Here is a 23,287-nt window from a genome sequence, read left to right as displayed (position 1 = left end):
GTTTGGAGGTAATAAAAAAAAAAAATGTGGAAATTAGGCTATGTTAAAAGTCAAGAAAAAAAAAGGCAGAAATAGCTCTTTTCAAGTCTGGACTTTTATTCTCGAAGTGCCATGAAAGTACGTAAAGCTAAGTGGGCTCCTGGTTCTCAGTAGGAACATTGATGCTGTGAAACCTTCACAGATCACAAACCAGAACACGACTCGATGGCCTCTGCTTATCAAAAGAGCCGCAGCTTCCTATTCGCTCTCGTTTCCGTCCTGCACCTTCACGCGAGTCGTTAAAAAACGGGCATGGCGTGCAGAAGCGCAGTCTGCTTGGACAGAACAGGTTAAAACTGCTTGGCTCCTGCTCTACGTTTCTGTTAAGACATATTTGCCTAGAAAGTTAGAAGACATAAAAAAATAACAATTCTTGTCGTTATTTCCATGAGCAAAATGAACAAAATCCGATATGTTTTATGACCTCCCAAAAAAATGTGCAATTGAGCCATCTCTTCATGAGCTGGTCCGAGCGCTGACCGGAGAGGCGGCCTCCAGCCCCCCCTCCCTCCGGACGCTCCTCAGATCAGAGCTACACACACACACACACACACACACACACACACACACACACACTTCTCCTCCTGTACAGGGGTGGAGCCCGTATCCATCACACAGAATAAAAGAACAATAACTGGCTGTTTTCTCTTCTGCTTCCCCCCGACCCGCTGCTGTTAAACCGGGGTGTTTTATTTGTTACGAGCAGCAGGTGTCACCAGGGAGTCGCTGAGGTCCCTCCGCCACGTGGTTACCCTCCGGCCCGCCGCTATGACACCTGCTCCACCGGCCTCATCTGCACATCTCCGATCTGAGCAAGAAGAAGAGGTCACGTCAAATATTGCTAGACGGCCAGAGGAGACACTGACCAATCAGAATACAGCAGAATGGAACCTATTAACAGTCTAATCAGTCTTTCTAGTAAATAACAACGGCTTTTTGTAGGGCTGGAATTTTCTATTGTGGCGTCCCTGGATCTGACTTCCCGGATACTATGATAGTAACATGGTCAGAAGTGTGACAGAAATGGAGGGTTTGGGTCCAATACTCATCCATGAGGATATGTCAGAGGGACAAGTGGGGCAGTGGTGGCCTAGCGGTTAAGGAAGCGGCCCAATAATCAGAAGGTTGCCGGTTTGCCACTGTGCAAAGCACCGTCCCCACACACTGCTCCCCGAGCGCCTGTTATGGCTGCCCACTGCTCAGGGTGGTGGTTAAATGCAGAGGACTGCACTGTGTGCTGTGCTGCTGTGTACTTACAGGAGCAGTCCCCCCCTGGAGCAACTTAGGGTTAAGTGTCCTGCTCAGGGACACAATGATAGTAAGTGGGATTTGAACCTGGGTCTTCTGGTTCATAGGCGAGTGTGTTACCCACTAGGCTACTAACACCCAGCCATGAATGAGCAAAAACCAAAGAGAAATATGTGGTGGTTTACTGTCCATCTACCAGGCAGATTACATATCTGTTCATTTAAATTATATAGTAAAGTATAGTATATACATCAGTATTGCCACACAGTGTGAGGTTTTTACCTGAACGTGAGGTGGAGCACTGAGGACGTATGTTACAGCACTCGCTATGTCCGCAGCTTTCAAACACTGGAGCAGGATTAAAGGATCAATATTTAATCAAGCAGCACAATATAACATGACATAAACACACAGACACACACACAGGCTGACCTTAATGCTCTCATATACGGCTGCAGCCTTCTCTGGGTCACTGTCATAGTGCCTGAAGGCAAATTCTGTCTCCACTATCCCAGGGGAGATAGACTGTAAAGAGGTTAGAGGTCAACTCCTGAACAAGGTGTCTTACTCGAGACGTAATACAGAGGCGCTGTGGTTCGTACCGTGGCTCGAATGTGGGTCTTGGCCTCACGCAGCTCCTGTCGCAGCCCCTCGGTCAGCGCCGTCACCGCGTACTTGGTGGCGCAGTAGAAGTGCTCGTCTGCACCAGGGACGACCCTGTGTCCCGCCATACTGAGGGGACGAAACAACAGGATGCAGCATTATCAAAGCGGCCTGTCTGGCTGGAGACAGACGGCGCGTTTTCACTCATCCTGCCAGCGGCCACCTGTTAATGTTGATGATGTGGCCATCGTCGACGCCCCTCTCCCTCATGGACTGGTAGGCCTCACGTGTGCAGATGGACAGGGCTAACACATTCACCTGCAGGGCGTGAGCAGAGTCCATCACCCATCATGCAACAAAACTTTCCTAATATCAAACCAAAATAAGATGCTGAAATGTAAAAAACACATTTAAATTATACATTTTTTGGTTACATATCAGTCTTTTTAATTCTTGCCCGGGCAACTTTAAATTTTTTTCAGGTTTGCTGCTGGCTTTTCAGTCAAGGCGCACCCTTTTAAATTGACACTGACTGGCATATGGAGCATAATCGACATATTTGATCAATACATACAATTGATTAATCGTGTTGCACAAATGTCATTCCATATGTGACCGCTAATGGCTGTTGCTTTTGTGCGCGCACATCTTGCAGTGATAGAGTTCAGGGGAACTGAGCTGTCACTCAAAATCCGGCTGGCCAATGAGGCAAAGCCCCTCCCACACAAGAGTTATGCCAAAAGTGCAACCGAATCCTCATAAAGGTAAATGTGACCAAAAAGCTAGCAGCAAAACTGAAAAGCTAACAGCGAAGCTGAAAAGCTAGCAGCATAATAAAAAAAGCTAGCAGCGAAACTGAAAAGCTAGCAGCAAAATTAAAAAAGCTAACAGCAAAATTAAAAAGCTAGCAGTGAAATTGAAAAACTAGCAGCAAAATTAAAAAGGCTAAAAGCAAAATTCAAAAACTAGCAGCAAATTTAAAAAAAGATAGCAGCAAAATTGAAAAAGCTAGCAGCGAAATAAAAAAGATAGCAGCAAATTGAAAAAGTAGCAGCAAAATTGAAAAACTAGCAGCAAATTTAAAAACTAACAGCTAAAAAAAAACAAATTAGCAGCAAAATTGAAAAACCAGCAGCAAATTTAAAAACTAGCAGCAAAAAAAAAAAAAAAAACATCTAAATTGTTGTTTGATTTTAGGAATTTTGCCACAAATCTTCTCCCATAGACCAGCTTCTGCCTCGCGCTCTTAGTGGTTTTCCATGTTAACAGAGTTCATATGCTGATGGTAACGTAGTCTGGGATCTAGTCCACCAGCATCTGCTGAAATATCAGGCCTACCTGTCGTAGCCCTGCTAGAAGCGATGAGCTGACAGGGCTACAACTATCTAACTACCCTCACACACACAGGCTGAAGACATTTAGATAATTTTATCCTCACAGGGAGCCTGTGTTTGTGGTTTTTCCTTTTTTCAAACTTGAATCAATGAGCCTCTGTTTGGGATGACATGGCGTCCCTTCATTCTCTCTGCTGGCTCGGCCCGGGTGGGCGTGGCCTCTTTTGGAGTCGGTCAGGTCCGCGTCCAGATGAAACGGACTAAAAATACACACGCTCTCCATCTTTCGTTCTTTCACTTTCTCTTACTCCCCCTCCCTCCTTCTTCATTCATCTCCGGCACCATGGCAACCACTGGACAAGCACAAGAAACGCAGCGCTCGAGAGGGGAGTGCTTTTCACCGGGCCGCCTGAATGGCTGGAGGCTAAACGGAGCCGAGACGGGGGACGTGGTGCGACGCCAGACCCCCTCAACAACCAGCGGCACCTCATCGCTGGCAGACGGTCCCAAAATTCTAAAAGGAATCGATGCGGTATCAGCTGTATTGCGATTTTATCGCTATCCATTCCCGGGATTATGTGTGCAGTCATCCCACTGTCATTTTTATGCCAATACCAGCAAAATGCCTGGTGTTCTGCATGACAACAATTCCTTTCGGTTTTGGTGAAACGTGCTCCAGAGCAAAAAAAAACTGATCCACTTCTCCCAGCTGCTGCTAAAGAAATACAAACCACCGAATGTCTGAATATCTCACATCAATCATTTTTCTCCAGCCCTCTGTCCTGCCGCTGAGGAGGGGCTCGTTGTGGGCGAGGCCGGCGTTGTTGATGCAAACGTCCACGCCCCGGTGCAGCGTCTTAATGGCCGAGAACATGGACAGGATCTCCTCCTCGTTGGACAGGTCGCACTTGTAGGGGATGAGGGTCCCGCTGTAGCCCGCGCTCTGGCACTCCGCCGCTAGCTTCTGCAACAGAGGGGTGGGGCCAACAGAAGTCAGGTTATCAGCCGGAAAGGCTCATGGGGTTTCTAGCCTTTTATCTTAACTGTGTTACTTCATTTATTCAAATAGCCCATAAGTCATATAAAATCCATTTCAAAAGACGCCTTTTAGGCCCCGTCCACACAGCGGGAACATTTCTATCCACAGTACGGTTCCCTTTTAAAACTGGTTCCAGGGTGAATTTCTCTTTACCGCGTATCAGTGTGGACGCCAAAAAGCTTTTTTTGTTAAAACACTGATGTAGGTCTGAAGCGCTCAAAGTCAACACCACACTCAGAAATAGAGACCAATTAATGTGACAATATAGCAGCTGTATACGTTTTTGAATGCGTGTGAAATATTTTCATTTTCTTGCATTTCGCACTTTATTCCTTCTGATTTCTAATATGTTTTCATATTTGTAAAGTGCCTTCAATTTGCATCTGTGCATGAAACGTCTTGTAAGAAAGCCAGTCATCAGTCATCTATAATATACACAGCAGCCAGGTGGGGCAGTGGTGGCCTAGCAGCTCCGTAATCAGAAGGTTGCAGGTTCAAACCCTGAGCCGCCAAGGTGCCACCGAGGTCCCCTTGATGAAGGTCCCGTCCCCACACACTGCCCCCCCGGGCGCCTGTCATGGTGCCCACTGCTCACCAAGGGTGATGGTTAAATACAGAGGACACATTTCACCGTGTCACCGTGTCCTGTGCTGCAGTGTCTCATAATGACAATCACTTCACTTTCACCCCCATCCAACAGGAGACGAGAATACAGAAAACCTGCCCTGCCCACCATTTTTTACCCCAGCGGAACCACAGGCAACCAGATGGAATCTGTGCCTCGGAACTCAAATATTGTTTTTAAATCAGGTTGACTATTTAAAAGTGACCCGGTCACACGTTTACACAGATATTGTCATTAAACAGGTTTGCCTTCAGCAAACGAAAGGAAGTGCACACTCTTCCGTCTCTACACACAGACAGATTCACCATGACAACGGCTCTAAAAGGGACCCGCACACACACCATAACACAGACACCTCCCATTTAATGTGCCGTAGATTAACAAAGAGCCTGCGGGTGACCGATGGGTCACATGGTGTCGGGAGAGAGTGGCACTCAGGAAGGTGGCAGACGCGGTGCCTGCCAGGCGCATTCGTCCCTCCTTCATACCACCGCGTCACCTGAGGAACCCGCCACAGGAACGACAGCGACTGCATTATTGCAGAAGCTACACTTCCATCCAACAAGTCGTTATGGGAACGCTAAAATATGTCTGTGAGGGGTTAATCGTCACGGATGATTTCTGAAAGGGGCTCAGAAGGGGTACAAAAAGAGAGGCTCCACCCCCTTATCATGTACTGGTTGAACCCAGCGCCAGACTATGGGACATGAGTATGTGTGAGACTGCATGAGCTCATGAAGGTTTTTGTGTGTGTGTGTGTGTGTGTGTGTGTGTGTGTGTGTGTGTATGTGTGTAAGGCTGCATGTGTTCATGGAGGTTTTTGTGTGTGTGTGTGTGTGTGTGTGTGAGGTTGCATGTGCTCATGAAGGTTTGGGTGTGTGTGTGTGAGGCTGCATGTGCTCATGGAGGTTTGGATGTGTGTGTGTGAGACTGCATGTGCTCATGGATGTTTGTGTATGTGTGTGTGTGAGGCTGCATGTGCTCATGGAGGTTTGGATGTGTGTGTGTGTGTGTGTGTGAGGTTACATATGCTCATGAAGGTTTGGCTGTGTGTGTGTGTGTGTGAGTGTGTGGGTGTGAGGCTGCATGTGCTCATGGAGGTTTGGATGTGTGTGTGTGTGTGTGTGTGTGTGTGAGGTTGCATGTGCTCATGAAGGTTTGGCTGTGTGTGTGTGTGAGTGTGTGGGTGTGAGACTGCATGTGCTCATGGATGTTTGTGTATGTGTGTGTGTGTGTATCTGTTAAAATCAGGCATTGATGCCATGCAGGGCAGTGAAGCAAGGAGACTGGTGTGTGTGTGTGTGTGTGTGTGTGTGTGTGTGTGTACAGGAAGGGTCTTGCTGTGCTGAATAGAGGGCTGTGCTCTCAGTAGTGGGAACTCAGGGCCGATGCTGATTGGCTGACTCGGGGGGCTGTGAGGGGACAGAGAGGAGCATCAACGCCCTTTTATGGCTGCAGAACTTCCAAACATAAAAGAACAGAATCACGGCAGCGGTTTCGCTCGTGCTAAACACTTTCCCCCCTAGAGGCTTTATTGGATCAGACTAAGCGAGCGAGAGTGTGTTTGTGCGTGTGTCTCTCCGCACGTAGGAGTGTGAGTGTGTGCATTGTGTGGCAGTGCATGCTGGGACAAATGGTTTTAGTCTGAGTTCCTGACACCACTGATGCCAGAGCATCACACGCGCAGTCCCGCCAGACTCAGACGGTGCCATAGGCGCGGCGCTATTTTAAAAGCGTTGCAGCGGGTGATCGGTGGCGTTGTCTGGCAGACCATCAGCTCTTCCAGCACATTCATGCATCTTCAGACATCCATGTTGTAAAAATACGGTGCTGGGTGCCAAAAAATAATGCTTCTCATTCAGAAATAAAATGTATAGAAATATGCCATTCACTATATTTTGGAACATTACAGCTTCAAATTTTTCATATTTATTGTGCCAATTTGTCATGTTTACATAAAACAGTGCATCTAAAAAGGTTAATGCAATTTTAATTAATTTCTTTCATTTTTGCTACATATTCAGTAGTTTTGATTGTGTTGATTAGAAGTGATATCCCAAGAAAATCAGAAATACAATAACTTATACTGAAAATATCTATATACGTCTAACAATCTATGTGTCTGTATCTATCTTTACAGAAATCCAACACATAAAGCTCATACACACACACGCTTACAATCATATACACATGTAGACACACACTCACACTCTAACAATCGCATACATGTATAAACACACACTCTTACAATCACATACACGTGTACACACACACACACACACACACTTTTACAATCACATGAACACTCACACACTAACAATCACATACACGTGTAAAACACACACATACTCTAAAAATCACATACACATGTACACACACACACTTTTACAATCACATGTACACGCACACACTAACAATCACATACACGTGTAAAACACACACATACTCTAAAAATCACATACACATGTACACACACACACTTTTACAATCACATGTACACACACACACTAACAATCACATACACATGTAAAAACACACACACACACTCTCAAACAATCACATGTACATACACACACACACATACACACTCTCTAACAATCACATACACATGTTCAAACACATACTCTTACAATTACATGTACACACACACACACTTAAAATCTAAAGTGAAGTGATTGTCACATGTGATACAGAGCAGCACAGCACACGGTGCACACAGTGGAATTTGTCCTCTGCTTTTAACCGTCACCCTTGGTGAGCAGTGGGCAGCCATGACAGGCGCCCGGGGAGCAGTGTGTGGGGACGGTGCTTTGCACAGTGGCACCTTAGTGTCACCTTGGCAGATCGGGATTCGAACCGGCAACCTTCTGATTACGGGGCCTAGCGGTTAAGGAAGCGGCCCAATCTCACACACACATGTCCACACACACACCACTGTTACATCAGGACCAGAACCACTAATTGACTTTTTTGACATCCAATTCATCAATCATTCACATGATCATCACACGACTGCATGAGATTTTTGCATCGCTCTGGAAATGTGCATCTCACTGTGTATGAGGCGTGGAGAGAAAGACAATAGTGGGAATTGTGGAGTCTTCTGCAGCCCCGGCCCGCCCAGGGGGATCCAGTTATTGACGAGGGCAGCCTGCCTGCATGTAGGAAACGAGATCCAGCGTCCATTTCAGGGAATCGTCATAATCAATAATAATCCAGAAGATATCATCTTCATACCCAGGCACCTGCCGCCCACGGCCTGATTCAGCCCGTCGCGGAGAGCTAAGCTGATGAAGGAGCGAGGAGACGGGGACGCTGGAGACAGACCCAGGCGGGGCTAATGGAAGAGGGATGGAGCTGAGGCAGGGGTGGAGGAACGATACCCAGACTAATAGGACTAATCGGAAAATGGAGGGATGGTCAATTTATAATAAAGAAGGAGTGTGTTACACACACACACACACACACACACACTTAACTATATCAGTTTGTCCATCGACCACCAATCTATCACAATGTGGCCGCCTCTTGGCTGTGTTTAGCGAAGGCATACATCAGCATGGTTTGGCCGGGTGTAGAGTGGCCGGGCGTGGCCACAGTCTGCACTGCAGCGGATCTGATGCCGACCTCGGCCGCTGCGTGTGAGTCCAAAGGTCAGGGCGTCGGCGGGTGATTAGGGAGTCGGAGCCGCCGTTTATTGTGAGCTGTAAACTCGAATTGCGGCGCACCATAAAAAGCCATTAAACGTGGCGAGAAGGAAGCTCCGCCTACACCAGCCAAACAGATCCATCATGTTCCAAAGGTTAGCAATCCGGGCATCAACAGATCCGACGCCGGATTCGCAGAGTCCCGGTCACAGGGACATGGGGTGAAATGTGAGGGAGGAGAGAAGCGAGTGAAGACGCGGTGGATGGATGGCTATAGGAGGGGCGGGGAATACCGATGTTGTGTTGTGTAAGCAGACCACCCACACAGACGATGGCGAGGGATAAAACCCAGACACCTGAGATCCTGGACCTTTTATAGACCAGTGCAACTGAGTCTCTCTCTCTCTCCCTCTCTCTCTCTCTCTGTGTGTGTGTGTGTCTCAAGCTCGATCAAACACATGTGCGCTGCAACACACCTCTCAGATAAATCTGACCTGTTGAATATTATCTCCTGGCAGGAAGGACATGTCGGCACCGTTAAACCCCGCCCTCTTTCAACGAGGTGAGTAGGATGGGGTTGAAATGCTGAACCCTCCAGCAGTTACAGATCTGATCAGCCACACCCGTGCAACCTCTCCCATGGCTCAGTATTTCGATGAAAGGCAAGGCCCATCCTTCCACGACAGACGTCACTTGGCAGGTGTGACAGTCACGACTCCACACCGGAGAGCCATAGGGCTCTGAATTGGGACCACTTTTCTTTGCCCCGCCCCTTGGTGCCACAGGGCAAAGCGCCGTCCCCACACACTGCTCCCCGGGCGCCTGTCATGGTGCCCCGCTGCTCACCAAGGGTGACGGTTAAATACAGAGGACACGTTTCACCGTGTGCACAGTGTGCTGCAACTTTCACTTTCCATGGATCAAACACAACGTCTGTCACCATTGCTGTTCCGGCGGCTCCTATCGTTCCTGCCAGGTGATTCCAGGAGCTCGGCACGTCTCCCGGATTCCCAGCAGCTCTGCTTGTAACCAGACGCGGGAAATGGCGTGCGAGTGCAGACAGGCCGGAGTGACTCTTCGCGTCCGGACTGCCAGGTGGCCGATTTGCATGGAGCATCACGGGGTGCAGAGATCATCAGCCAAGAAGCACAGACACGAGGTCGCCTGCGCCAAACGTAACGCAAACGTAACGTAATACGTCCACTACGATCCACTTCTAAAAACATGAAGTGGTGGAGCGGTCCGGATCTTCTCCTCCGCACGCTCTACCGAAGATGGATCACACCACCTCTGCACGGGAGAGGAGGGGCTTCACCGGTTACGCGTTACGGGGATTACGGCCTAAGCCCTTTTAAAACGCGCTTCTTTTCCATTTTTTCCTGCTGGCCGGGGGGAGACGACTGAAGCGCAGCGGGAATCGTGCGGCTGAGGCCAACCGGATCGGATGCAGTAGTCGCGGCGACGGCGGTTTGTCCCCGCCTCCCCCTCCCCTTTCCTCCCGTGGTGAACTCGGTGAACTCGGACGGTGATGCGGCCGGGTTTATGCAGCCACGGCGTCTCTCTCTCCATCCAGACGGAGACCCACGTTTCACCACAATTAGCAGCCTTCAGCGTAACATTTACGGCATTTACCAGAGCGACTTACAGTCAGTAGTTACGGGGACAGCCCCCCCCCGGAGACACTCAGGGACACGATGGTAGTAAAGTGAAGTGAAGTGATTGTCACATGTGATACACAGCAGCACAGCACACGGTGCACACAGTGGAATTTGTCCTCTGCATTTAACCATCACCCTGAGTGAGCAGTGGGCACCATGACAGGCGCCCGGGGAGCAGTGTGTGGGGACGGTGCTTTGGGAACCGGCAACCTTCTGATTACGGGTCCGCTTCCTTAACCACTAGGCCACCACAAGTGGGGTTTGAACCTGGGTCTTCTGGTTCACAGGTGAGTGGCTACTAGCAGCCTACTAGTAACGAAGTAACTTCTAATTCTGTGATGGACGTAATCTTACTAACGTACTGAACCGTAGACGGACCCCGAATCCCTCTTGCTCCTTTGCAGGGACCCTTTTCTGAAATCCCATCTCCTCCACTCCACAGGACGTGTTGAGGGGACACTGGAGGACATGACACGATGTCACCATTAATCTGCATTCTTTTTTATTTCGTAACAGGAGCATTATGTCGAGGTGGAATGAGGCCTGAGAGCCGTGCGCTCATTAACCCCCGCACTCCCGCACTGCTGACGGGACGTTTCAGGCCAAACCGTGCTACGTTAAGTGGAGTGTAAAAACGGCTTCACTCTACACTGAAGAAAGAAAGGATGGCAGATAAAGGGTGTGTGTGTGTGTGTGTGTGCGTGTGGTCACTAGTGACTGGCGTCGCTCGCCCAGCTACTCGCTGCAAACACACTGTGACTGGCGCCCCGCCCAGGGAGGGCAGTGAGAGAGGGGTGGCCTGTCGCTCTGGAAGCGCCCTGGCGAGATGCTCCGGCGGAGACGACAGAATTCATTACCACCAAGGTCTCCTGACAGAGGGCCAGACGTCACTGGGACACTTTGAAGGTGATTAACTGCGTTTTCGAGCAGAAAACCAGGACTTTGCCCGGAATTTCCACGTCTCTAAACGAGGCACGTCAGGAGTCGGGTCACCTCTGCACCAGCAGAACCTGTTCTGGCGCTGAACGGAATTCATATTCGTTTTCAACCCACGTTTCACCAAAATATCTTACTAGTGTTGGGCAGACAAATCCACCTCCATATTATTTAGTATATATAAATACTCAATATTACTGCATTAATTCAGATTGTATTATATTATTATTATTATTAAGTAAAAAATGTTTCGATTCATACTAATTAGATATGATCAATAATCCAGGTACATTAAAGTATGCAATAAATATTGTGAACAGGACGGTCAGGTTCTGAACTGGCGATCGGTCAGCGTTTCTGGCCCGTCAGGCAGACTGTCGTCCTATGAGGACAAGGTGAGAGATGCTTTCTTGGTGAGCTCCGGCCACGCTCCGGCTTTGCCCGGCGAAACATGAGCCACCTTCAGAACGTCCACGCCGGCCAACAATCTGACAACGCCTGGCCCTCCCCGTCTGTAGAAAAGACGAGGCCGGGGAATGTCCCGGGTGTGTGCAGTAAACAGCGCGTGGACCCGAGATCTGGCTGGAACCCGCGCCGGGTGGGATGCGAGAACCTGAGCCGCAGGAAAAGCCGGTAGCGCGGCCGCGCAGAGGGCCTCGCCCCTCGCCCCTCGCGTGTCGCGTGTCAGAAGAACCGGGGACCCGTCCAGTGCCGTGACCAGCGGGAACAGCTACGATATCAGGATGAAATATCTGCATGAAAGTGTCCGTATTCAGCACGCCGCCGCCCTCGACTGACGGACTCCCAGTTTGGTGCCGTGTGGATCTAAGAAGGAGCGCCATTCCACACCGCGGCCCATGGTGACCACACGTCGTCCGGCCGTTTCATTGGTGGCCTTTGTCGCTGTGAAAGAAAAAAGAAAACGTCCTTGACCGCTGCCAAGACCCCCGCCCCACCCCCACTTCACTTCATCCAGGCCGCGACGACGTCCCGCCTGCAGAAGGGGGGACAGGGAGGGAATTTGGGACGTCGCTCTTCGTTACTTCGTGGTGTAAACAGTAAACAGCGTGAGATTTATGGTCCCACTTGCAATTATGTCACACCACACCTAAAACCCATTCCTTATCTCACCGGCATCTCGCTGAAAGGGACACCATGCCGGGGAGGACAGGCCGGGAGCTAAATTTAGCCGAAAGCCGCAAACAGCCGCGGCCGCTGGCCTCTCGATGTAAAGCAAACAGGAAGTTGTGTGTTTTCAGCTTCTGATTTACGAGGTCTGTGTGTATGTGTGTGTGTGTGTGTGTGTGTGTGTGTGTGTGGGTGTGTGTGTGTGCAGCCCACGTGCCGCAGACCTGTCCCGGCTTCTCATTCATGATGCGAACCACATCAATTACCGTGGAAGGGACACGGTCGGGGCTGCATGCACCGGAGGAATGCAGTTAATGATTGACAGCGGTGACACACAGGTGTCAACAAAGGAGCTCAATTCCAGAGCATAAGGAACAGGAAATGATGGAATAAGAGAGAAAGTAAAACCTCCACGGATGCTGGTCATCTTTAACGTTGGTTTACACCACACCTTGTATTAGTTATAATATTTAACCAGAACGTCCTTAGTAATAACACATGATGGTTGTACATGTTGGCATTATTCTCCGCATTATAACCCACCTCGATCTTGTCCACGCTGCGCCCGCACCCGACCACCTTCATGCCCTGCTGGACCAGCGTCCGCGCCACCGCCGCCCCGATGCCCACCGACGCGCCGGTCACCAGCGCCACTCGGCCCTTCCAGCGCTCCATGCTGCTTCCAGGCGACTCCGACGCGCTGCCGGCCGGCCGGGGCAGTGGCTGCGCCGCGGGTAGGGGGCGACCAATCAGCGGCGGCCGCGGGTAGGGGTCGACCAATCAGCGGCGGCGGCGGCCGCGCAGTCCCGCCCCCTGCTGTTAAAGGGCCGCTCTCATCCAGCGGTTTACTGTACGTTCTTCTCCAAATACCCCGTCTGAAGTCATCTGTCATGATTTCAGGGAATAGATCTGCATTTAATCCTCATCTTCACACTCGAGACAATTTATAATACATGCTTTTTTATTATAATGCTTTTAATTTTATGTACTGTTATTGTAGATCGTCATTTGGTCTTTCTTTTGGATTCTTAATAGGATTAAATAGAATAAAATGATTTTTCACTTTAATATAGTTTGATTTGACGCAGCACACTGTAAAACGGAAACATGTCGCCACCTGGTGGCCAAGGCCAGTCGTCACCGCGGCGTCCCCATCATCGCAGGAAGAGCATTTAACATGAATACAAGACTCAGAAACGTAAGAATAAATATTCTTTATTATGTAAATTTTGCTCTCTTACACCCACACAGTTTTAGAAATGGATGCTCTCCTCTTGTAAAATCTTTATATTCAGATAATTTCATTTCTGTACATATTTATTGGTACAACCTCTGCCACTAAAAAGAAATTCCCACAGTCAGTGACACGTGAAGCATAAAAAGAGACCGAACCTTACAGTCAGAGCAGAGGAGCCTGCGGTCCTGACCAGCAGCCCCAACACACCGAGAACACGTGAAAGACAGAAAAAAAAAAGACAACCCGAGAAGAGAAAGAGACATCAGGCGAAAGGGGGAAATAAAGACTGAACACAAAGTGAATTTTTTTTTTTTTTTTCTTGGTGTGATGATTTTGGGTTGGTTTTGAAATGCTGTGCAACAGTAGTAATTGGGATTCCCCGATGGTAAAAAAAAAAAAGTCCGGATCTTGGGGACGCCTCAGTTGACGCTGGTCGCAGGGAGCCACTCTCTGGTGCAGGACGGCTTCCTCTGCTCGTTCAGGCGGCAGTATTTGGTGAAGTTATCCTTCAAGTTCTGTCTGTACTGATCCCGGTTGCTCATAAATGACTTGTTGCTTTCGACAAACGTCTGGATCTCGTCCTGGGTGAGACAGGTGTCTTCATCTGAGGTCACTTCCGATTCATCCTGAGAAAGCGGGAAAGGACACAAAATCACAATCCCCATCGCCACAGTGACCCGTATTTAAAGTAGCAGAATCGGGGTACACTAGCGGACCCACCAGCAGTTCCATCAGGCTCTTCGCAGGGCAGCCCTGGCACGGGTCAGGAAGGTGACTGGCGCCCTTACGACTGCACACGGCCTTCGTTCGGCACGCGCGCAGGGCGAAGGTTGTGCCGTGGACCGTCGCAGGGTTCCCTCTCCTGCCAACACCAGCCGCGCAGCCCTACAGAAACACCGCACAGCAGGTCCCTTCCTGTTCTACTGCGCAAAGTCGCTCGGCGAAATTAATCTGATCATCGATGCATTGTGACGCAGACGTGGACGATTCCGCATCAGTTAGATCACAATGACGTTGCTTGTTGACGTTTTCTGGTAGCGGCATCAAAATTCTCAAATAAAATAGACTAATAGAATCGAAAAACTCACACGAAGCGGGAATGGGAGAAAAGCTGATCTCATCAGTCTGAGTATGCGGAGATCTACAACGCAACCTGATCGTCTTACCGGGAGTCTAGAAAAGCACGCCTTTTTCGGCTCTGAGCCCTGTAGCGGGCAGGCCGCACCAAGTCGTGCGAAGCTCGCTTTTGATGCATCTGAACCAGGCGTAACGCGGAGGGTTTTTTTCTGCTCGGTGGACCAAATCAAAGGGTCGACATGGACGAGACCTTCTAACTCTCCTATTTAAAAACATCATTTACATTTACGGCAGTTATCAATCAGTAGTTACAGGGACAGTCCCCCCCTGGAGACACTCAGGGTTAAGTGTCTTACTCAGGGACACAATGGTAGTAAGTGGGGTTTGAACCTGGGTCTTCTGGTTCATAGGTGAGTGTCTTACCCACTAGGTTACTACCACATCATGTGACGTAGAAAACTCACGGGCACCAATCAAACGAGGAATTGCTAATTGTAATTGAACCGCGAGACCAATGACGGGTCACGCCTCACGTGAGCAACACGCCGGAGCTCACCTGACCGCCGCCGCACGGCTCAGGCTTGCTTTTCCGCTTCTTCTTCTTATTCTTGCCCTTGACGTTCTCGTCCTCCACGTTGGCCCAGCACTCGACGCAGCTGTCCACGCAGTCCTCGTCCTTCCCCTCCGAGCAGCGGTGGCCGCAGGAGAACTCGCCTTCAGGGGGATCGGAGAGACCATCTCAAGGTCCATTTCAAAAGAGCCCTGAGCCAGATTAGGACGCGTCAGATTTTACGGCAGAACGGACCGGTTTCGTCGTGGTTGCAGATGCCCTCGCTGCAGGCCACGTCCGAGCCCTCCCGGGAGCCGGCCTCGCTGCCCTCCATGCTGGACGAGTAGCCGCAGTCGCTGCCGTTACAGTGCGGGGACGGACCTGAGGGCCGCAGCAGAACAGAAAGTGACGTGATTGTCATTGCGATGCGCAGCAGCCCAGCACGCGGTGTCCTCTGTATTTAACAGTCACCCTTGGTGAGCAGTGGGCAGCCATGACCTGCGCCCACTGGGGGCGGTGCTTTAGGGGCGGTTAAGGAAGTGGCCCCGTAATCAGAAGGTTGCTGGTTCGAATCCCGATCCGCCGAGGTGCCACTGAGCAAAGCACCGTCCCCACACACTGCTCCCCGGGCGCCTGTCATGGTGCCCACTGCTCACCAAGGGTGATGGTTAAATACAGAGGACAAATTTCACTGTTTGCACAGTGTGCTGTGCTGCAGGGTATCACATGTGACAATCACTTCACTTCACTCAGTGGCGAACCGGCAACCTTCGGATTATGGGGGAACTTCCTTAACTGCATGCCCCTCTCGTTTAGTTACGGCTCTGACGAACGTAGGACTTGCCCTTCTTGGCTTTCGGCGAACCCAGGATGCCGGCTGCGGAGCAGGTGACCTCTGGACAGACGCCCAACTCCTCGACGCTCCCGCAGTCCTTGCAGGTGCCGTCCACCGACTCCATCGAGCCCTGGGGACGTGGTCACACGAAACGGTGAACATCACGACAACCTACACCGAAGCACCGCACCGCAACGGAGGCCCGTCCGAGCTGACGTCACCTCGTCCAGACTCTTGTCCTTGGCGTCAGCGTCCGGCTCGCACTTGTTCTTGCGCCGGTTCTTGCGCTTCTGCCGCTTCTTCTCCTGCTTGAGTTCGCGCGCCCGCTCCTCCTCGGAGAGCTCCTCGCAGAGCTGCTCCAGCCGGCTGATGCCCTGCACCTTCTCCACGGCCACCTGGACACACAGACACGAGGCTCAGAGAAGAGCCACACAGACAGACAGAGACGAGCGTGCGCCGGGACGTCCGCCGTCCACCTCGAAGCTTTTCCGCAGCGCGTCCACGCCCAGGTAGAAGAGCATCTGCCACGTCTGCTCCTCGGCCCGCAGCTTCTGCCAGATGCGGTGCAGGCGCTCGTACAGGTGAATGCCCAGACAGGTGAGGACCTCCTCTTGTGCTACGTCAATGGTTTTTGCGTGTCGCTCTCTGCGCCTAAACAGAATTTTTTTTTTTTTTTTTTTTTTAATTACAATTTTAATTCCGAAAATGAGGAATGAAGGAAAATAAATAAATAAATAAAAAAAAACTAGAGCGTCTCCTCACTCGTATCCGCCGGCGAACTCGGGCTCCGCCCGGCCCAGGAGGTGCGCGATGAAGTCGGTCTCGCCGCAGACGTGGACGTGGCGCTCCTGCGGGCAGCAGCGCAGGCCCTCGTACAGCGCCGCGCAGTAGCCCTTCTCCTTGCCGCAGTCCAGCTCGCCCACCAGGATGTTGTACGCCCGCAGCACCTTGTTCTTGCAGTCCGTGCAGAACCTGCGCGCCAACAAAACGCAACGTTTCTTAATTAAAATTAAATAGTAATCATTAAAAAAAAATTAACATTTTGATATTTTGAACCACCGGACCTGTGCTTTCTCAAGTACGTCTCGAGGGTCTCCAGCAGACACGCGCTGTCAATCAACACGACCTCGTCTCTGCACTCCTGAGACATGAGCTCCCAGACGTCCATCCAGCTCCCACTGCGGGGAGACAAAGCAACCGCCGCCAGGGCAGCGATTGAACGGTTCATACGGTACTACACATATTCTCCGCAAAACACTTAGTGCAATAACATTTCTACATTTTATTTGTCATGCAGTGAGATGCTTTAGCGACCGATACTGCAAATAGACAATGAACCAATATGCAAATATTACGCATATTTTGTGTTAAAGACATAAAATATGCGTAACAGGTAGGGTGAAGGCGTGCTGTGTGAAGACAGGCGCCGCCGCGGCGGCGGACTCACCCCAGCGGTCTCGGCTTGTGCGTGTCTAGTGAGTGCAGCTGGCAGCGCTTGTTCTTTTTGCTTTTCGGGATGGCGTCGATCATGTCGTTCAGTTTCGACCTAAAAAGGCGTGAATGACAGACGACACGCGGCTCCGGTAAACTCGCCAACACTCCCGAGGGTAGTTAAAAAGGAAACCGGAAGAGTCCCCGGCTTGGACCTGCTGACCCGTGGACGTAGAAGAGGGTGTAGAGTTTCCGAGCGTCGGCCGCGCAGGTCCTGCTGAGAGACAGGACGCCGGTGGGGTGGACGGTCAGCGGCTCGAGCGCCGGGTTCCCCGACTCCACCAGCTGAGAGAAGAGGCGCTCCACGCTCCGCCGGCAGCCCACGCAGGGCACCAGCTGCGACAGGGCGCTGAGGACCTCCCGCGACGTCACCGCCATGGACACGCTCAGGTCCTGCGGCTTCAGCATGCTGTGATACTGCGGGGACAAAACGGAGAGACGACAACGGCCCTTACGGCACGCGGCGAATGGGGTTCAAGATGGAAAAAAAAAAAAACAAACGTTCCACCGTGTCATACCTGAACAAACTGCTTCACTTGCACAGTGCCGACATGGTGACGGCTGAGGTCCAGGACGTTGTCCGAGAACTCAATCACCATCTGAATAGAAACGGAAATCAAACTTCTAATTAAAAAGGTCCCCGACATGATTTTTCTTTCTTGCTGGAACCCTAATTCTGTATCTGACGTCTCTTTCCGAAGTTCCGCCTTGGTGCAGAATTACGGCCACTTTGATCCGGTCCCACAGTGAGATTTCACAGGACGCGGCGTTTCACCGTCTGTAGCTTTAAATGCTAATGAGGAGGAGAGAGGCGGGACGAGGAGGAGAGCGGCCAATAGAAGTTGAGGGGGGATTTGCAGAAATTACATCAACACCCTCCACCAACCACAATGTATGGCGCAGACAGGAAGTTGTGTCTGCGATTTTCAAGAAAATAAATAAATAATTAAGCCGCTGGTTCTTCACAGTAACTGAACAAAAAAAAAATAATAAAAAATAAATTTTGTCACCAAGTAACTACAATGCTTCGCTTTGAAAGCCACGACGGTCGGTGGAGATAATGTTTTAGGGGCGGGGCGGGAAATTGTCTGGGCAGAAAAGCATGAGAAACGAGAGGTAACCTTTCCCCTTATGATGTCATAAGGGGGACATATTCCAGATCAGACCGCCTGAGCTGCCGCTGTCTGAACGGTGAAGCAGAACGACCCAAAACGCTCTTTACGCTGACCGCCATTTCTAGCCACTGCAGGACCACAGACAGGAACGCGTATTAATGTTAAATGTGCTCACAAAAGTCATTTTTATAATAAGGGAACTTTAATACATAACAGCTTTGTGTGTGGAAATTAGGTACTTGAATGGAGATGAATGAATGGAGGTGACCTGCCCTCATGATATATTTATCCTCTGTTCCTCACACCCTGGGCTGACAATAAACTGGACAAAAAAAATAAAATAAAAAAATAAAAATAAATAAACACACACACAAAAAACTCCTCTGCGCTCAAATTCACAATAACTTAAATCACAACTACGACATCCGGGTCAGTGCTGGACTAGCGTTTAAGGAAGCGGCCCCGTAATCAGAAGGTTGCCAGTTCGAATCCCGATCCGCCACTGAGCATTTACATTTACAGCATTTACCAGACACCCTTATCCAGAGCGACTTACAAATCATTCGTTACAGGGACAGTTCCCCCCTGGAGACACTCTTGCTCAGGGACACAATGGTACTAAGTGAGATTTGAACCTGGGTCTTCTGGTTCATAGCCGAGTGTGTTACCCACTAGGCTACTACCAGCAAAAGCACCATCCCCACACACTGCCCACTGCTCAATACAGAGAACACGAGTCCCTGTGTGCTGTGCTGCAGTGTTTCACAATGAAGATCACTTCACTTTTTGAGATCCACTTAAGGGTGGCAGGTAAAGTGAGTAAAGTGAAGTGATTGTCACTTGTGATGCACAACAGCACAGGGAAATTTGTCCTCTGCATTTAACCCATCCAGGGGGGGACTGTCCCTGTAAGTCGCTCTGGATAAGGACGTCTGGTAAATGCTAATTTAAAATGTATATTCACAAATGTCGGAACTAGACATTAACTGTAGGACAAAGAACAAATAAAATCACTCTCAGTGTTAAAAGCGCCAACTCACCGTCAGGGCGTCGCTGATGAAGAGCGGGATCTGTCTCGGGTGGAAGCGGTGCTCCTCTTCACCCTCCCTGCACACGGCAACCAGGCGCGCCATGTCCCGCCGCGTCCCGCTGCACGGAGGAGGCGGAGGACAGGCTCGGTTATTGGGCAGGAAACGCAGTAGAACCGGCGGGCAGACGCGATCCCGGGTCGAACTGGTTTATTTAAAAAAAATAAAAAGGGGGGGTCGCACAAGGGCGGATACGCCGCGCAGTTAGCCGCCTAGCATCGCTCCGACCGGTCAAACCTACCGCGACGGTGACGAGGCTGCCAAACGGGCGCCGGTATCGCCGTGGCGACGGGCGGCGTCACCGGCGATGCGACCAGGCACACGGTCCGCGTTCTGTTACGCGGACTTTACTCCGCCCGGCCGCAAACTTTCCCCAGACGCACGGCGCGTCGGGTTAGCCGCGCCGCTAACTAGCTGCCCGGCGGAAAGTGGCGGAGGGGATGAAACTTGTCCCGGGCTCTCGGGGCGATAAAATAAAGGAGCGTCGGCGCACACGCTGCGGCAGCGAAGGAGAAACGATCCGCCGAAGAAGGTGGAAGGACTCCGGGGCAGCAGGTCGGGAGCCGCGGCGGTTTGGTTCGGCTCTGCCCGGGGACAGCGCGCTGTCATACGTACCTGCAAAAGCTGCCTTTTTATTCAGCACAAATAAACAAGTGCGACAGCTGCTGCGGTGGCGACAGCGTCCGCGGCGTAATTTCCTCCTGACCTTTCACCCGAGACGTGGTCGCCTTCACGTCCTTCCCGGAAGTTGTTCAGCAGCCGTCGAAATGAAGACCAGATGCCGCGTTGAACGCCGCCATCTTGTGAGGGGCTGGCGCTCCTTTCAAATGAATGAACGTCTATCAGGGCCAAGGTGGAAAACAGAAATAAAGACCCATAAACCGGCAAATTTGAGGAGCGGTTTTTATTGTCTTGGTTCGTCAGACGTGTATTTACGACCAAGCCGTGAATAAACTGATAGAGAAGCGGTTTTTGAAAATAAAGCAGAATTTTATGTTCAAAATGTAATCTGCATTTAGGTATTTTTCATTCAAAGTAAACCTAAACTACACGACTACTAAAGGCAGCAATGTTCACTGAAAGACCCTGAAGCTGTGATGGTGGTGGGGAGACAGAACAATAATAATGAATAATGTTATTTGTCAAACACAAAATTTGGTACCATATGAAATGTTATGCCTTGATCCTTCGTTATTACAGCCGTTATTACGCGGTGTAAAAAGCCGTCAGAAAAGCATGATTTAATGAGCTTGGAACCCCGTCTAGACATGGCAGCTGTATTAACGCCTGCTGAAAGGCTGGACGCAGCATATACATATCTCTGCTCCGCAGCTACGGTAGTTTTTGTGTATTTGGTTAAATGACAAAGAAAGCAAAACCATTTCTATATTTTTATTTTTGTCACGCATGGATCACACCAAAATAAATAAGAGTTCAAATGTTACTTTTACTGTATAATAAACCACATTTTAGCATTAATGTTACAATAAAGTTGACTTCAAATACAGATGACACGGTTTTATGCATCAGATTATTTATTTGTCTTAAAAAGAACTCATATCTTGGGTTTACTATGATTTCCACCACACCTTTCCTTAAAAGCATCTTCTCAGATTATTGTTTTGTAACCGTGACTCGAAGGGAGATGGAAAATCATGGTAATAAAAATATTGCCTATTCCTCCTGGGAATAACCTGGATCATTTTCATTTTAGATCGAGTGCTTTGTGTCTTTAAATGCCAAATCTAGATTCTGTCAGTATTTAACCCACTTGCATTTTTCCACATTTTTCTCACCAGAATTTAACAGTCATTTGTCGACGGTGCAAAATAAACATGACCGCACTGTTAACAAACATATACGCCAGCAGCGCGCATACGGAATGTACGGGCCCGCAGTTCACGGTATCCACGCAGGCGTTGGTCAGGCCGGTCAGCACATTGGCGAGCAAGAAAAACAGCAGCTGGTTCCGGTTGATGGACTGAAGGAGACAGAGGCCGTCCACGTTCTGACGGCTCCCCGACTTCTTCTCACACACGTTCCACGAGCTGGCCACAGATGAAGAGTTCGACATGAATTTAGAATAAAGCAAAATGAGATCGGCAACGCCCAAAAGGGACAAGAAAAACAAAGCCTGGCCGGTGGTCCAGATGCAAAAGGACGCGTTGGCCATCCTACGCGAGACGGGATCTACAAACGTCTGGCTGAAGTATAACACAACATAGAGAGTGACCGATCCCAGCATGAGATTCATCAGAACTCTCAGCCAATCTCTGACCAGAACTCTGGTCTCCATTACATAGAGTCCAATCTGCACGCCAGCCATGTAGATGGCCACGTAGCCCACGACAGAGAAGATCCCCTCCTTATTCGCCACGAGGAACCCCGATGTCCTGTCACCGTTGTGGACGAGGAAGGCCTTCAGGCCGGTCGCCTCCAGAGAAACCTGGTAAACCGCAGCAATCAGAAGGGCGACGAGCCAGGACTTGTTGGCGGGGAATATGGCCAGCAGTCCTGAAGCAGATACTCGGACTATGGCTAGAGTGAAGAAGAAGTTCCAGTGGACTCCATACTCCGAGACGTGTTCCTGATATCCCGTCACTTTGAGACTCAGCAACCTGGCCATCCCGAGAAGAACAAGGGGCCAGACAGACCAAAACTGCTTCAGGGCGTGGCTAAACCGGGACCCTTTGGATGCTTTTTTGCGGGCCTCTGGGGACACCAGTGCATTGGCTAAGACGAAGGCCCCGACACCAAAGTCCATGACACCGGTGCCGTAGGTTTCGGTTTTTGCATAGCGCCGCGGAAAGACGGCGAAGTCTACGGCGAGGATGCTTATGGCGGTCTTCACGTTAACCAGCACCCTGAAAACCGTGACAAACGGCACCACGCCAGGCTCCACCTTAGTCTTCAGGAATCTGTCCAGGGTGCTGGACAAGGCCCCCGGCCGCTCGGCCCCGCGACAGACTCGGAACAGAAGGGCGCAATCGACGAGCGCGAGGCCCGCGATGACCCAGTGGAGGACATCGCTGAGCACGGTGCAGGACAGGACCAGGGGCAGCGTCAGCAGGGCAAAGTCCCGCAGCAGGTGGGACGTCCAGGTCCGAGGCGGAGCTCCCCGGGACAGGTGATGGAGCGTGACGAGGAGACCCCTGCCGAGGAGGCAGAGCGGCGCCAGAAAGGAGCCCAGGGCCACCTCTCCCAGACTCGTCCCGTTCAGGTGGCTGACAAAGGCCTCCTTCAACTCCTTCCGGGTCATTACCTGGACCAAGCAGCAACATTTAACAACCCCTTTTAAAACGAACAAACAGTACAAACCGATAACGCGTCACCTACTCCGGACATCGTATCTGTCGGCGTGCTCGCTGCTCAACTCATTTCACCCATGGGCGCAGTTTGCTACTTCAGCGTTTACGTTTAATATTTACAACGTTTTTATTATCATTCCAGCGTCGTCTGGCAGCAAATCCTCTGCCGGGACGGCGTGTTGTCAACCCGCTTCCGCCTTCGGAAAAGGGGCGTTCTCGTCATGACGTCACGGAAGAACGACGACTCGCCGATCGTTTCCGCGTCCAGTCGCGTAGCTTTTAGTAGGACCAAGTTTTCTCGTTTTGAAGGGCAACGATCGGTCAATGAA

At 50.5% G+C, this 23,287-nt stretch overlaps 3 protein-coding genes across 3 annotated transcripts; all 3 read right to left on the bottom strand.

Annotated features, from left to right (window-relative positions):
* Positions 1 to 76: 76 nt before the first annotated feature.
* Positions 77 to 12,959, bottom strand: dhrs11a (dehydrogenase/reductase 11a). The gene is made up of 7 exons (XM_028982403.1): positions 12,801 to 12,959; positions 3,979 to 4,188; positions 2,114 to 2,208; positions 1,890 to 2,019; positions 1,720 to 1,812; positions 1,570 to 1,635; positions 77 to 847 (listed from the first exon to the last, which is right to left on the bottom strand). Exons 1-7 carry the CDS (start codon positions 12,930 to 12,932, stop codon positions 806 to 808), a joined length of 768 nt encoding a protein of 255 aa, XP_028838236.1. The 5' UTR covers positions 12,933 to 12,959; the 3' UTR covers positions 77 to 805.
* Positions 12,960 to 13,456: 497 nt separating this feature from the next.
* ggnbp2 (gametogenetin binding protein 2) lies at positions 13,457 to 20,373 on the bottom strand. The gene is made up of 14 exons (XM_028983512.1): positions 20,266 to 20,373; positions 19,603 to 19,711; positions 17,966 to 18,046; positions 17,611 to 17,864; positions 17,404 to 17,502; positions 17,021 to 17,134; positions 16,719 to 16,928; positions 16,433 to 16,607; positions 16,178 to 16,351; positions 15,966 to 16,086; positions 15,377 to 15,502; positions 15,128 to 15,285; positions 14,215 to 14,379; positions 13,457 to 14,120 (listed from the first exon to the last, which is right to left on the bottom strand). Exons 2-14 carry the CDS (start codon positions 19,693 to 19,695, stop codon positions 13,914 to 13,916), a joined length of 1,977 nt encoding a protein of 658 aa, XP_028839345.1. The 5' UTR covers positions 19,696 to 19,711; positions 20,266 to 20,373; the 3' UTR covers positions 13,457 to 13,913.
* Positions 20,374 to 21,028: 655 nt separating this feature from the next.
* On the bottom strand, positions 21,029 to 23,151 carry pigw (phosphatidylinositol glycan anchor biosynthesis, class W). The gene is made up of 2 exons (XM_028984386.1): positions 22,987 to 23,151; positions 21,029 to 22,912 (listed from the first exon to the last, which is right to left on the bottom strand). Exons 1-2 carry the CDS (start codon positions 22,993 to 22,995, stop codon positions 21,443 to 21,445), a joined length of 1,479 nt encoding a protein of 492 aa, XP_028840219.1. The 5' UTR covers positions 22,996 to 23,151; the 3' UTR covers positions 21,029 to 21,442.
* Between the last annotated feature and the right edge of the window lie 136 nt (positions 23,152 to 23,287).

Source organism: Denticeps clupeoides, chromosome 6 (assembly GCF_900700375.1).
Source record: "Denticeps clupeoides chromosome 6, fDenClu1.1, whole genome shotgun sequence".
In the NCBI taxonomy this organism is placed as follows: Eukaryota; Metazoa; Chordata; class Actinopteri; order Clupeiformes; family Denticipitidae; genus Denticeps; species Denticeps clupeoides.
This window is presented reverse-complemented; position numbering and strand designations above follow the sequence as displayed.